Source organism: Gossypium arboreum, chromosome 11 (genome assembly GCF_025698485.1).
Source record: "Gossypium arboreum isolate Shixiya-1 chromosome 11, ASM2569848v2, whole genome shotgun sequence".
NCBI classification, from domain to species: domain Eukaryota; kingdom Viridiplantae; phylum Streptophyta; class Magnoliopsida; order Malvales; family Malvaceae; genus Gossypium; species Gossypium arboreum.
The window spans coordinates 91,377,825-91,391,778 of NC_069080.1; the positions used below are offsets into that span (position 1 = coordinate 91,377,825).

General features: G+C 36.0%; 3 protein-coding genes across 5 annotated transcripts; 1 reads left to right on the forward strand and 2 right to left on the reverse strand.

The window, feature by feature from the left end:
- The first annotated feature begins 2,461 nt into the window (after positions 1 to 2,461).
- Positions 2,462 to 6,048, forward strand: LOC108473462 (septin and tuftelin-interacting protein 1 homolog 1). The gene is made up of 2 exons (XM_017775028.2): positions 2,462 to 2,768; positions 2,908 to 6,048. The coding sequence occupies exon 2, from the start codon at positions 2,933 to 2,935 to the stop codon at positions 5,492 to 5,494; it is 2,562 nt and encodes an 853-aa protein (XP_017630517.1). The 5' UTR covers positions 2,462 to 2,768; positions 2,908 to 2,932; the 3' UTR covers positions 5,495 to 6,048.
- Positions 6,049 to 6,142: 94 nt separating this feature from the next.
- On the reverse strand, positions 6,143 to 6,733 carry LOC108471573 (zinc finger A20 and AN1 domain-containing stress-associated protein 5-like). The gene is made up of 2 exons (XM_017773171.1): positions 6,400 to 6,733; positions 6,143 to 6,279 (listed from the first exon to the last, which is right to left on the reverse strand). Exons 1-2 carry the CDS (start codon positions 6,731 to 6,733, stop codon positions 6,143 to 6,145), a joined length of 471 nt encoding a protein of 156 aa, XP_017628660.1.
- Positions 6,734 to 7,080: 347 nt separating this feature from the next.
- Positions 7,081 to 11,417, reverse strand: LOC108473463 (RNA polymerase sigma factor sigA-like). Of its 3 annotated transcripts, none has more exons than XM_017775029.2 (10): positions 11,056 to 11,417; positions 9,466 to 10,297; positions 9,173 to 9,371; positions 8,977 to 9,069; positions 8,626 to 8,754; positions 8,407 to 8,460; positions 8,243 to 8,320; positions 8,080 to 8,142; positions 7,788 to 7,900; positions 7,081 to 7,416 (listed from the first exon to the last, which is right to left on the reverse strand). In XM_017775029.2, the coding sequence occupies exons 2-10, from the start codon at positions 10,152 to 10,154 to the stop codon at positions 7,308 to 7,310; spliced, it is 1,527 nt and encodes a 508-aa protein (XP_017630518.1). In that variant the 5' UTR covers positions 10,155 to 10,297; positions 11,056 to 11,417; the 3' UTR covers positions 7,081 to 7,307. The 3 variants fall into 3 exon arrangements, with proteins under 3 accessions (XP_017630518.1, XP_017630520.1, XP_017630519.1); XM_017775031.2 differs by having other exon boundaries at positions 7,081 to 7,401; positions 11,056 to 11,281; XM_017775030.2 differs by having other exon boundaries at positions 9,466 to 10,300; positions 11,056 to 11,244.
- Between the last annotated feature and the right edge of the window lie 2,537 nt (positions 11,418 to 13,954).

Below are 13,954 nucleotides of genomic sequence, written 5' to 3' on the forward strand. Positions count from 1 at the left end.
CAAATTTAAAACTCTTTCGAACTCTATTTAAACTCCTTAATGTGGGCCTATGAGGCGTCAAACTTTCCTTATAAAGCATTTCGAACCAACTTGGGTCCTTAAACCGACTAAATAAAAATGGCTCTTGAAACAGGACACGCGCCCGTGTGGAAGGGCAATACGCCTGTGTGGTCATTATAACATGGCCGTGCTGATGGCCCGTGTGACACACACGGCCTAAGCACCTAGGGACATGCCCGTGTCCCATACCCATGTGAATTACATTCTAAATTCGAACCTATAAGGGTTTTCAAACGGCCTGACACATGCCCGTGTCTATGGCCCGTGTCCCTCACACGGCCATGACATGCCCCTATCCTAGCCCATGTCTAAAAACCTTGACATTCTGTTTCTAACGTCAGCATCCAATTTAGGGCACATGGCTAAGGCACACGCTCATGTGCTAAGCCGTGCCCTTCACACGGCTGAGACACACGGTCGTGTCTTTGCCCGCGTGTTTACTACCATGCATTTTGACTTGCAAATTTACGTGTAGGGGACACACGGCTGAACAACACGCCTATGGGGCTGACCATGTGCAACACATATAATAACAATGTAGTTGTATTATTTACACACAACTTATCTCGGATTACAAAATATAGTCGACTAGCTCGGCTAGTCCACTTGCTTCGCTTTTCCCTAGTCTAGGACTGAATTTTGTAATTCTTGATCTAAAATGATAGAAATTCATTCATCTCATTAGCATATTACTCTAGACACTCGAAAATTCATAATTGGGCAAAATAACCATTTTGCCCCTATATTTTCACAAAATGACCATTTTACCCCTAGGTCCAAAAATCGATTTTTATCACATTTTCTCACTAACCAAGCCTAAATGATTACTTTTTATACTAGAAGAAGTCCAAAATTCTCAATATTTTACACATTTATCACCTATTTTACAACTTATGCAAAATGGTCCTTTTTAGGGTTTTCATGAGAAATCTCTTCACAAAAGTTGTTTATTTCACAACCATGATTCATTTTATTCCATAAAATTTCAGAAAAAAACATTTATACTATCATGGAAAAACCCTAGACCTTCAACCATTTTGCAAAATAGTCCCATTGTTAGAAAGCTTAAGATACAAGGATCTCAAAAGTAAAAAAATATTCAAGAAAAGCCCTCAAAATCACTTACTTGTAGAGAGACTAACTGGCTGAAATTTCAAGCTTCAAAAACTCCTCTAATGGCTGATATTTTTGGTCAAGAAGAAAGGGTGGGGGGAAAATATGAAGGCTAAGCTTTTTAGTATTATTTTATCACATATTAGGTCATCAAATACCTAACACCTTGACCATTTAATTTCTTTGTCCCATGGCCAGCCAAGCTAAAATCCAAGGGTTTATTTGCCCTTTAAAGACCCCCAATTTAAGTTTCATGGCAATTGAACACCCTTAGCTATCAATTCAAGACTTTTGAACTTTATGCGATTTAGTCCTTTTTCACGATTAAACTCTCAAATACTAAAATTAATTCACCAAATTTTTCATGTACTATAATAAACATGTTATAACTCTAAAATAATAATAAAATACTTTCTCCGACCTCGAATTGGTGGTCCCAAAACTACTGTTCCGACTAGACCTAAAATCGGGCTGTTACAAGTTCTACTACCAATTATTCTATTATTCAAACTTTATAGACATTGGTGAATTAGATGTAGTGTTACCGGTGAAAGAAGATTACCAGTGTTACCCACATCTGTTTTGGCAAAGAGATCAAGCAAGAAGCCGAGTAATTTTTAGGTTTTAGTGCCTCTAATGGGTATGGAGATAATCACAACTTCATGTTGAGCCCTAACACCCATAATGTAACTTAAAATGTTAAATAATGGACTGAGAAACCAACAGGATATAATTTAAATAGTCTCACCCATTTTAACTAACATAATAGCAAACATAAGTATATATATATTCACATTTGCTACCTCGTAAAGAATATATGCTAGAACTAACATTAACACACACATCCATTGCATCAAATTTCATGGTTATAGAGCCTTATTGAACAACAAAAGAACTTGATTAACCATAATCCAAATGGGTTATGGTTGATTGCAATTAAGCTAAGAAATGTTGCTCCGGCTGTTTTAGTACCTAAGAAAAGAAAAAATTAACAAACATGATTTGAATACATCCACTCATTCTCTTAGTAAAGGAAAAAAAAACACATTCAACATGACTTGATGTGATCTAAAAATTTACATCACAAAGATCCAACATGAAAATCAAATTGAGTTTACATTTAAACAGTGTAAAACAGAGTGTAAATGAGCACAAATCTTCTGGTTTCTTACTAAGTAAGGCCTAAATTTCTTCTTAGTATCATTTCAATAGTATAATGAATTACGCAAAGCAATTCTAATAGACGTTGTAATAGAGGTATAAAATTGTGTGAATTGCAATTAAAGCCGGAAACATAAACTGGTTATTTAAACATAAATTGCACTACTTACTTCGTATATTTAATCAAATAATTGGGCCAACCCTTTGGAGAAATAGAAGGTTAGCCCAAGTACAAAATCAAACCATTTTAGGTGTCTGTCAAAAATTTTATTCCCGATCCTTACCCAGCTCGTTAAGTGCAACCTAAACCCTAAATCCCTAATTTACTCCGTTCCCCCCACTTCCTTCTGATTTCTAATTTCCCCTGGTTTTCAAATTCGTATAAATCTGAGTCCCACCCTCTTTGTAAATTTTCCTCTGGCCGAGATTTCCAGGTATTTAGATTCTCGTCTTTTGCTACTATAAATCTTACTTTACATTTCGTCTTCTTACCCAAACTTTTATCGATCTCCCAGTTTGTGCTTTTTCTTTTTTCCGTTTGTAAATTCTGATTGTTTGCTCTTTTTGCTTCAGATTTTGATAAAAAGCGGAGAAGAAAATGGATGAATATCAAGAGATGGAAAGGTTTGGGATGGAGAACGATTTTGAAGACGCACAATGGATAGACGGCGAATTCTACTACAAAAAACGCAAAGAAAAACGGACTCAGACAAAAGATGATGTTATTTATGGTGTTTTTGCATCTGATACCGACTCTGAAGACGGTGGTTCTTCTTCATCAAGGAAGAGAAGGAAAGAATTCGGGAAGAAAGCCGACTTGACGAAGCCTGTTAACTTTGTTTCTACAGGTACTGTAATGCCTACCCAAGAAATTGATAATAATTCTAAGGTAGAGAACGATAATAGTGTTCCGGATGATAATGGGAATGATAGCAGGCCTGGATTGGGGTCTGGCGTAGGTTTAGGGTTTGGTGGAAATGATAGCTTGCCCAAAAGTGATGGCAATGTTGTTGCTGATGAGGATGGTGATAGTAGTTTTTTGCCTACTGCCTTTGGGAGGAAGATAAAGGAAGGGGCACAAAGGAGAGAGAAAGAGAGGGAGAGGTTGAAAATGGAGAAGAAAAGCTTAGGAGGCAGAAGGGAGGCTGGAGGTGGTAATGGTGATGTTGGGTCTTTCGAGAAGCATACTAAGGGTATTGGGATGAAGTTGCTTGAGAAAATGGGGTATAAAGGAGGTGGTCTTGGGAAGAATGAGCAAGGAATTGTTGCACCTATTGAGGCGAAGATGAGGCCTAAGAATATGGGGATGGGGTTTAATGATTTTAAGGAGGCTAAGTTGCCAGGGCTGCAGCAGTTGGAAGAGAAGAAAAGTGTTAGTCAGCAGCCTGTTGGGAAAGCAAAGGAGAGGCTTTGGTCAAAGAATGCAAAGGGGAGGAAGAAGGAGGAGTATATTACAGTGGAAGAGTTGTTAGCAAAGAAGCAAGAAGAGGGTGTTGAGATTGTTCAGAAGGTGATTGATATGAGGGGGCCACAAGTTAGAGTTTTAACCAACTTGGAGAATTTAGATGCTGAAGAGAAGGCAAGAGAGAATGATGTTCCGATGCCCGAGTTGCAGCATAATTTGAAGTTAATTGTTGACTTGGCAGAGCTTGATATTCAGAAGATTGATAGGGATTTAAGGAATGAAAAAGAGACAGCATTGAGCTTGCAAAAGGAGAAGGAAAAGTTGGAGATTGAGGCTTCACATCAGAAGCAACATTTGGCTAATATGGAGCAAATTGTTAGTGTGCTTGGCCAGATTGAGGAAGAGAACTCATCTGGGAAATTGACCTTGGAGTCCCTTGCAAATAGTTTTAGGGATTTGCAGAAAAATTATGCTGATGATTACAAATTGTGTAACTTGTCCTGCATTGCATGTTCATTAGCTTTGCCTCTGTTTATAAGAATGTTTCAGGGTTGGGATCCTCTTCTGAATCCATCTTACAGGATGGAGGTGATATCAGCATGGAAGGATTTATTGCAAATAGATGGTAGTTATGACATTTGGGAGGATGCAGCAACACCTTATTGTCAGTTGATCTCGGAAGTTGTTTTACCAGCTGTGAGGATATCTGGCATAAACACATGGGAGCCTAGGAACCCTGAACCAATGCTTGGATTTTTGGAATCATGGGAAAAGTTACTTCCGTCACCTATTCTTCAGATCATTTTGGATACTGTGGTAATGCCGAAATTGTCAAGAGCAGTTGACTCATGGAATCCCCGTAAGGAAACTGTTCCAATCCATGTCTGGGTTCATCCATGGTTGCCAATGTTGGGGCCAAAGTTGGAGGGCTTGTATCAAACAATACGTATGAAGTTGAGTAATGTTCTTGATGCTTGGCACCCAAGTGATCCATCTGCTTATGCTATACTATCACCTTGGAAGACTGTTTTTGATTCAATGAGTTGGGAACAACTTATGCGCCAATATATAGTCCCGAAGTTGCAGATTGCTCTGCAGGAGTTCCAAATAAACCCTGCAGATCAGAAGCTTGATCAGTTTTATTGGGTTATGTCTTGGGCCTCTGCAATTCCCATTCATCTCATGGTTGATTTGATGGAGAAATTTTTCTTTGTAAAGTGGCTGCAGGTTTTGTATCATTGGTTGTGTTCAAAACCCGACTTTGAGGAGATAAAAAATTGGTACATGGGTTGGAAGGGACTTCTGCCACAGGAGCTTTTGGCTAATGAAAGCATCCGCAATCAACTTAACTGTGGTCTTGAGATGATGGTTCAGGCTGCTGACCATGTACCAGTAGTGCAGCCTGGTTTGAGGGAGAATGTTACATATCTTAAGGTGCGTGAGCAGAGGCAGTTTGAGGCTCAGCAGAGAGCAGCCGCACATGCACAACAGCCAGCTGCAGCCCAGATGGATGGTGTTCCTGAGATGAGTTTGAAGGAGGTAGTTGAGACCTATGCACAGCAGCATGAGTTACTATTCAAGCCCAAGCCTGGAAGGATGCATAATGGTCAACAGATATATGGCTTTGGTAACATAAGTGTAATAGTTGATTCACTTAACCAGAAAATTTTTGCCCAAAAGGATAATGGCTGGTCCCTGGTCTCACTTGATGATTTGTTGAAAATGCACTATAATTCTCTTGCGAGGAGACGTTGAATTTTAGGTAGTTCACTAGGAAAGATGCTGCAGTGAGAAGTGTTTTTGAGTTTTAAGCTGTCCTTTGAAAGGAGGTTGGTGGTTTCTCTGGTTATAGAGATCAAATGTATTATGCATGAAATGTTTTGAGAACACAAGAGTTTAGTTCCCCCTTGATTTTTCAATTATAGGAATTGAGAATTTCTTGGAAATGCTCAATTCAGAGCGTTACATGGGTGTCTTCTGATCTTGTAAATATGTTATTCAGCAGTCCTGTCAGTAAACATGGTTTCTCTATTTCGAAGGAGGTTTGCCAGGTTCTCTCCTTTTATTATGTATCGGTGACCTCTACTCTACCCTGTATGTTGGCTTTTCTGGGCATTAACCACTGGGGATCCATCTGGCATGTCCAGATTCGTAGGAACCAGGTTTGACCATTAGCAATGTAGGCATTACCATTCATCTGGTAAATAATGTTTTGCCCGATTGTAATCTGACATTATTCTCAATCAACTTTGATGTGAAGGGATGGTTTGACATGATGATGGCAATGAAAAAGCTTCTTGATTGTTGAATGTCAAAGATCCATATAAACATATTTTTTTTATTTTTATCAGCAATTAATGCATAAGGATTGGCATTGTGTTCTTTGACATGTTCATCTTGAAGCTAATATTGTGCAGGTTGAATTGGCTTGCTTTGAATGGTCATCTTAGAATTAATCTGATCAATTTCTAACCACAGACCAGACATGTAAGCACTAAACTTGATATCCGGTGAATAGAATATCAATAGTTTAATACTTGCTGCAATAAAAGCAAGATAAGGTAAAATGAAGCAGACCGATTATACGAATAAGATATAATAGAGTTACATCCTGGATTTGAATTTGTCTCCCCTTATAACCGGGTTTTCTTTAGCTAAACCTCGACGACCGGCCTTCTTGAAATCGTAGTTGCAGGAATGTTCCAAAGGGTAGCGGTGGAACTGACAGAAAACCTTGCCCCACCGACATGTAAACCCCATCAAGCCAAGCTTCCTGTTGCAGCTTTCACACCTGTTGATTTTTGAAGGACTAGAAATTAAGGTTGCAGAAACAACCGAATCAGAAGGGCTTGGTGCAGCAGCTGAACTAGTAAGATCATTCATTTTGGCCGATTTGGAGAGCTCTAATTTGTAACACTTGGAGCATAAATCCTTGGTCTCCACCGAACCATGGAAACCACAGTCGTTTGCACATAAAGGAGTAGCAGTCACCATCTTTCTTCTTCTCTGCTTTCTTGATCTTATCTTGGTTACTGCTAGAAAATTCTGAGAGGACTTCGAACTTTTTTCAGCTTATTTTTGTTTGCTTGAATGGAGTTGCTATCTTTGAAATGTTAAAAAGAGTGTTGAAAAGAGGGAGGGAGAGAGAGTCTAGAAGGCTTCGAGTCTAGAAACCCCCGTGAAGCTATCGGTGGATTATTGTACAACAGAATTACTATGAAGTTTTGGTAATCGAAATTTTTTGGCCGAACTTTTTCCTATTTGTTGACTATTAACCTTTTAAAGTACTTTGTTTATCATCATAACTACAGAAAAAAAAAAAACAGATCCAAAACCGGGTATTTGTGTCCAGAAATATAATACATAAAAAATTTGCTCCAACTTAGAGATTCTTAATCAGTTTGTTGGACACTTGGACTCTTGTCACAGCAAGTTTAGGATTTTTGGTCCCTTACCCTGAGCTTCTATAGTGACTCTTGACAAGGAAAAGTAATTTGGAGATACAAATTTTCCCTCTGTATATATATACAGTCATTTTTTATCATGTGTATGGTGAAGCGTTACAAAATCAATGTTTGACAAGCATGGCTTCCATTTTCTTCTTCCTCGCTGCGTGTTTTAGTTTCTCCAGCGCCACAAGTCCGACTTGCCTAACTCTCTCCCTGGATAAACCAATGCTGAAGAATTAACAAAAGAAGAAAAGGTCAAATGGTGTTCGACATTGAACGAAATTTGCATGAGAAATGAAACCAGAAAGACTGTTGAATACCAACGAAGTCCGCATACATGTAAAAGAAAATCTGTATATATGAACAAACATGTCCTTTTTTTTTTTTCTTCTTCTTTGTATTATTATTTTCAACATCAATCACTGTGACATGAGGAATAAATATCTATGATATTTGCTTTGTTAATGACATAGACATCAAGGTGATCTTAAGTATAAAACAACTAAAGCTTTGCACTCAATATCATGTATTATCTTTTACTCTAGCCGGTTGTTGATGGTAAATAAAATAAAAAATAAAAAAACTATGCATATGCTCACCGTTTACTGATGTCCTCCCATGTAAGACTTTCCTTATCCAAACCATGATAAAGCCGTATAATCTCCCTTTCTCGTTCTCCGAGAGTTATATCGATTAGTCTGTTCACTTCATCCTGTAAATGTAATGCAACATCGAAATCCAGATGCACGACAAAGAAACAGTTAAAAAGTAAAGCTTAGCAGTAGCAGATTTTACATATTATTATATCATAAAATCAGTCTCCGATTTCCCTCTTTATCTAAAATAGCAAGCACTATGAGCCTCACTTCTGGCTGTATCTAAAATATATACCTTGAGTGCCCACTCATCTACTCCATGCCATGGATTGTTTTCTACATGGTTATCTGCAATGTACTGAAAAGATGAAAGGAAAATTGTTAGTAGTCGATAACAGGAAAGAGGAAAAGGGGGATTGAAATTCTATAGAGTTGGTTCATATAAAACATGAACTTACACTATGGTGAGTCTCTCCAGGAAGACCATTCAAAGACGGGAAAGCATCCCTGTCAAGGGAGAAGACCTTACTGACTGCCTGCATTTAGTGAAAAGATAGCATGAGCATGGAAAGTGCAATTGCAATCTATAGTTCCTAGAAAGTAAGTTCCGAAAAAATCGTACCTCTGTGGCATTCCTAACTTTCTTCTGAGACATGTTCAGACTCTCAGCAATCCTCTGAAAGTATAAAAGAATCAATTACTTAAATGATGGCTCGTTGAGAGAATAAGATACTTGGCTACTTGCATAAAGTAAAGACTGGACATAGAAATTAAACATTTATTTATTTTGAAATAAAATGATGCAGTTCAAATCAAGCTAAATGTAATGGGAGCCACTTACATCAATAGTCGGTGTTATTCCTTTCTCCTCCAGCCTATATTTTGCATTTCGGATTAATCCCAATCTTTCATGCAAATATGTAGGCAATCTTAATGTTCTTGAGTTCTCAACCAGTGCTCTAGAAACACCCTGAGATGAAGTATGAACTATGTTAGATTTTGTACAATCATAAGAAGATAAATACAAAGCTACAGAAGCATTAGGTTGTACAATCATAATCGCACATCTCAATTGACAATCTCAGGCACCATGCTCTTGCATCAACGATAATATTAATTTAGAAACTTTTATTTGGTTCAGAGCGAGTAATAACGTGCACAATGTTTCTCAACAAAATTAGATGACTATTACCTGACGTATCCACCAGTACACATAAGTTGAAATTTTATATCCCTTTGAAGAATCAAATTTTTCGATACCACGCAATAGTCCAATCAAACCGCCCTACACATAAAACAACCAAGTTCATAAAAGTTCATAGTTTGATATAGCTAGTGTCAGCAGATTGATTTATCATGCGTCAAAGGCAATTGATGTAGTAGATTACCTGAATAAGATCAGACATTTCAGCACCCATGTTATCATATCTTTGAGCTATTGACATAACCAAGCGAACGTTGCTCATTGCCAATTTTTCTCTTGCCAAAGAACATTCGATTGACCTTGACCGTAACTCAGCACGAGAAACTTTCAAGGAAGTTGCAAGCTGTTCATCAGATGGCTCACATCCCAGTCTCTCCTTCAATCTAGATTTCCAGGAAAACAGTAAGAAACAAGTTTCAAGAATTTAGTGGTTTTGAATTGGAATGATTCATCTAATACAACATCATATATCATGACCTTAATATGTGCTCCTCCAAGGAAAGTCCAGCTTTGATTTTCTTTGACAAGCGCACAACTTCCGCATGGCTAAGCAAATCTTCACTCACTACACCCTTCACATAACCCTTCAAGCGATTTTGGAGCAGCTCTGGCCCGATCAATGATCTTAGCTGCTTAGCGTTAGGTTGTATCATTGATTTATTTTGGCTCAGAATCTTCCTCTTAGTATTGAATCTTCGTTGCCGAGCAGACACCCCAGAACATGTAACAGGTACCTTGCTGTGAGTTTTTCGACTTGGTGATTCAATGAACATCGTCCTCTCAAAAGAAAGTGTCCATTGCTTTTCAAGCATAGACTTTTGAAGCAAAAGAAGAGCCTCTACAGAGCAGTCAAGATCATAGCTTTCTTGTTCTAAGTCATTGGCTCCATGGATCCAAGGCTCTACTGTTGAAATACTGGATGCAGTATCCACATGCCCTTTAAAAGCTTTAATTAACTGCGTGTGCCGATTGGATGATGGAAGATTTTGGCTACAATTAGATGATCTCTTTGCAACTATTAAAGTCTTTGTGGAAGGAGTTTGATAATATGAAGATCCATAATCACCAGCATACGACAGCTTATCTACGGTTTCCGAATAAGAAAAGGAAGAGCTCAAGAGTCTCTTTCCGGTGCTAAGTCCAATCACAGCAGCAGTGGCCATCATACAGATTCTTCTCACTTTGATACAATTACCATCACACAATTTAGCACGCTTGTCAAAATTAAAACAATTCAACCATTATATCCTGAGGCGACTAAGCTAAACAAAATTATTCTCCTCTTGTACTCTAAATCTCCTGTATATCACTGCTACAAAGAGGGTAAAAGAAGCTAGGATTATTTATTTCATATACATAAACTATATGGAAATGAGAAACTAAACTAAAATAGATGGATAAATAAATGAAACAAGTAAAGGAATGAAAAAGGTTGGTTTTTCCCAATCAGTAACACAAGGTATTATCTAATTCAAGTAAATCCAAGAAAGATGTAGCTCAGGATGGTTTGACCAAAATCTTTTTGAAAAAAAACCCTAATTGTATGAGAATCCTACAACCATGTGAACACAACAAATGGTTTGATATTTGAAGTATTTTAAAGCATTAAATGACTGATACTTCAAGATCTGAAACTATTTATAAATAACAAAGAATCTGGAAATTTGAAACACAAAAACTAATTCATTCTTCTATGCTTAATCTTCCTCTAAAACTTATATTTTTAAGCTTATAAACGACCTAATCTTAAGAAATATCCACTAACTTGGATGTCCCCACAACAAAGAAAATTAATTTTTAAGCAGAACCCAAGTTTTATTATTATTATTAAATTGAATTATGATCACAAAGTTCAGTCATTTATGCAAACACATAGCAAACTTATAGCTGTAAATGGAACAACTTTCTATCTCTTTCATCTAAATTATGTATTTTTCACTTGTTTATGAACAAAAACAACAACCCATATCCATGTAAGAGAAGGGGAGAAAATGAACATGAACATCTTATCAAAACAAACTTGATCGAAAGATCAAGGTCTGTAAAAGGCAATGACCAAAAGCTTACCTTAAAAAACTACCAGCTACAACAAGAAGGAAATGAAAGAAACAAGAAGAAGAAAGAAAGACGTGTGTTCCAAAGTGTAAAGTAGAACAGTTAGCAAAGGAAGAGGAAAGAGCTTGGAACCGGTATTCCGGAGTTTGTTTTAGAAACTAGAAGCTTTTTTAGATTTAATAATTTGTAAATATAAATATATATATATAGTGATTATGTTGGGATTTAATTTATGATAAAATTGAAGAAGAAAGGGTGCCAAATGGACATAAAGGATATAGAGAAGATAGATTCCATTGGCTACACTAGATATTGGGTCCATGTTTGAGTGGTGCATAGCTTTCCATTTCGCTTCTCTGTTTTTATTTTTTGGGGATTTTTTTTCTCGGTTTAATCTGTTTCATATATTTGAGGACGGGTTGGGTTTGGGCACCACTAACAAACTAACTAATAACAATGAGCAAATATCGATGAATGATGGGCCCACTTTCCACGTCATCCCCCAACAAACAGTGTGCCTCACTCACGTTACTTCCTTTTTCTTTTCTTTTATATTTTTATCTCAACTAATATTTAAAACTTTTATTTAGTATTATCGGTTGAAAATTAATCAAATCGATTAAAAAATTAAAAAAAACTGTCTATATATAAAACAAATCATATTATTACAAGAGTATTTTTTCTTTTTTTTCCAATAAAAATAATAAAAAAATATTTATGAAGAAATTATATGTAGCTAACATCTTCAAAACCTTAGCTTTACCCTTTAACAAAAAACTTTATTTTAATTTTTATATACTTTAATTTTATTGTAAAAATATTTTCACATGCATATATGTTATTATTAGATTCAAATTGTTTTATTATTTATTAAATATTATTTTAACTGCACATTTATGTTTTAAACATGTGGTTGATAAACGCATACATGAATTCTAAATATAAGGTTGATAGGATTACTAGTACTATATTTAAGGGGTTTAGTAAGTTGTGTCATTCTTCAATCGGGTCCCAACTTAGTTGAGTAAATAACTAAAACCTTTATATTTATATAAAATAATAAATTTATTGTAGGAAATTTTATCATTTCAAATCATATGAAACTAAAATAATGCACTTGATGAGATTTGAACTAAAAACACAATAATTTTCAATGTCTTTACCAATTTAAGTAAAACTTTATTTAATCTTTAAATTAATTTTTTTTGTAAATATATTTGTTATACATATTTTACACCTAGATTGTGGATATAATTTTGTTTGAATGTGGTACAAGCCTTTTTGTTGCTGTTGTTGCCTACTTAAAAGCCTTACATAACCTACCTATTAGTCTCATGGGCTTCAAGTCCTACCAACCCAAATTTTTTTAAAAAAAGAATCATATCTATAACTATATATGAAAAAAAAATCTTAAATGACATATTAAGAGAACTCTAGGATCTTTGTTTATGTTGTAAACTCAATTCATAGGTTTTTGTTGCCATTAATCTATGGGCATCATTCGTTACCACAACATGCAAATGTTTGGAAGTCAATTTTTTGATGTGATTTCCTTATTCCTCAATCAGATGCATGGTCATTATTGAGAACTTTTAATCAGGACTTGTGCTTCATAGCCAAAATCACTTTTCAAAATCAGATACTCTTGAAACGACTATACTTAAAACTCACTTATGTGAATGTTAATTAATGGAGATCCTTGAAAATGTCCACACTTCATGTGGATAAATAATTATGATGGAAATGATACAGTTTGAGAATAAATTGACCATGAACTCGTTAATCATGAAGCTCTAGAATAGCTTGAAAACTTCACTTTTTTAAATCTACCTACCATGCTTTCAGATCATAGCCCTGTGATCTTCTTTTCTGAATTTAAAACACCAATTGGCCAATGCCTATACAAATTTGAAATAATGCGAGATACCCACAAGCAATATAGTTACATTATTCAACAAACTTGCAATTCTCACACAACCGGCTCCCTGACATCTGCCGTAATGCAAAAATTAAAGATCATTTAGTCATCTCTACTTTTGGAACAAAATGATCTTTGTAAACCATAGTACACAATGAGAAAAACTCAAAAAAAATTATGATAATACCAAGATAACCCAACATTTTGCTTCAATGTTAAAGAGAAAAACAACTTCGAGCTAAACTCCTTAACCTCGAGTAGTAAGAACATATTCATTAGGCGTAGAAAGAAATGACTAATTGGATACTAAATGGAGATCAAAATACAAATTTCTTCTATGCAATAGCTGCCAAGCGTTGATCTACTAACCGTATCCTGGGGCTCTTTAATGAGCAAGAATAATGGATAGATAACCATAAAGCAATACATGGCATGATAGTTAGGTATGTTTTCAGTATCTCTTACCATCATTGTTTTTTTTTTTATCTAATGAACTCCATACCTTTCAACTGCACTCCAAGCACAAATTGAAGCCCCTTTTATGGAATATGAAAACATGACTGTTGCATTCCACGTTCACCCATCCAAAGCACTTAGAATAGATGGGAAACTTGGCTTTTTCTACCAAAAATACTAAATATTGTGGGTCGCCTTACAATTCAAGCATGCCTCATATTCCTTAATTTAGGAATTCAACAAAAACATTAATAGCTCTCATTCCAAAACGTTAACAACAACGAAGCCTCAACGTATATCAAATTATCAATCTTTGTAAAGCCATATACATGATATGCTCAAAAGTATTAGTTAACCGTTTCAAACCAATCATGATTGAGGTTATTTCTTCGCACCAAAATGCTTTTATCTAGGATCAGAATATCATGGATAACATTTCTTCTTAGTAGTGAACTAATTCATACCATTTGGAGCAGATAACAAGGCAAGGGCATATTAGCTGCATTCAAAATAGACATGTGTGAAGCTTATGATCGA

Excerpts from the sequence above, each read along its gene's own strand:
- LOC108473463 (XM_017775029.2), bottom strand. The coding sequence starts at position 10,154 with ATGATGGCCACTGCTGCTGTGATTGGACTTAGCACCGGAAAGAGACTC. Across the intron at positions 9,070-9,172 it reads AAATGTCTGATCTTATTCAG|GGCGGTTTGATTGGACTATT; the intron begins GTAATCTACTAC and ends TTTTATGTGTAG. Across the intron at positions 7,417-7,787 it reads TGGGAGGACATCAGTAAACG|CATTGGTTTATCCAGGGAGA; the intron begins GTGAGCATATGC and ends TTAATTCTTCAG.
- LOC108471573 (XM_017773171.1), bottom strand. The coding sequence starts at position 6,733 with ATGGTGACTGCTACTCCTTTATGTGCAAACGACTGTGGTTTCCATGGT. Across the intron at positions 6,280-6,399 it reads CAAGAAGGCCGGTCGTCGAG|CAAGTATTAAACTATTGATA; the intron begins GTTTAGCTAAAG and ends CTTTTATTGCAG.
- LOC108473462 (XM_017775028.2), top strand. The coding sequence starts at position 2,933 with ATGGATGAATATCAAGAGATGGAAAGGTTTGGGATGGAGAACGATTTT.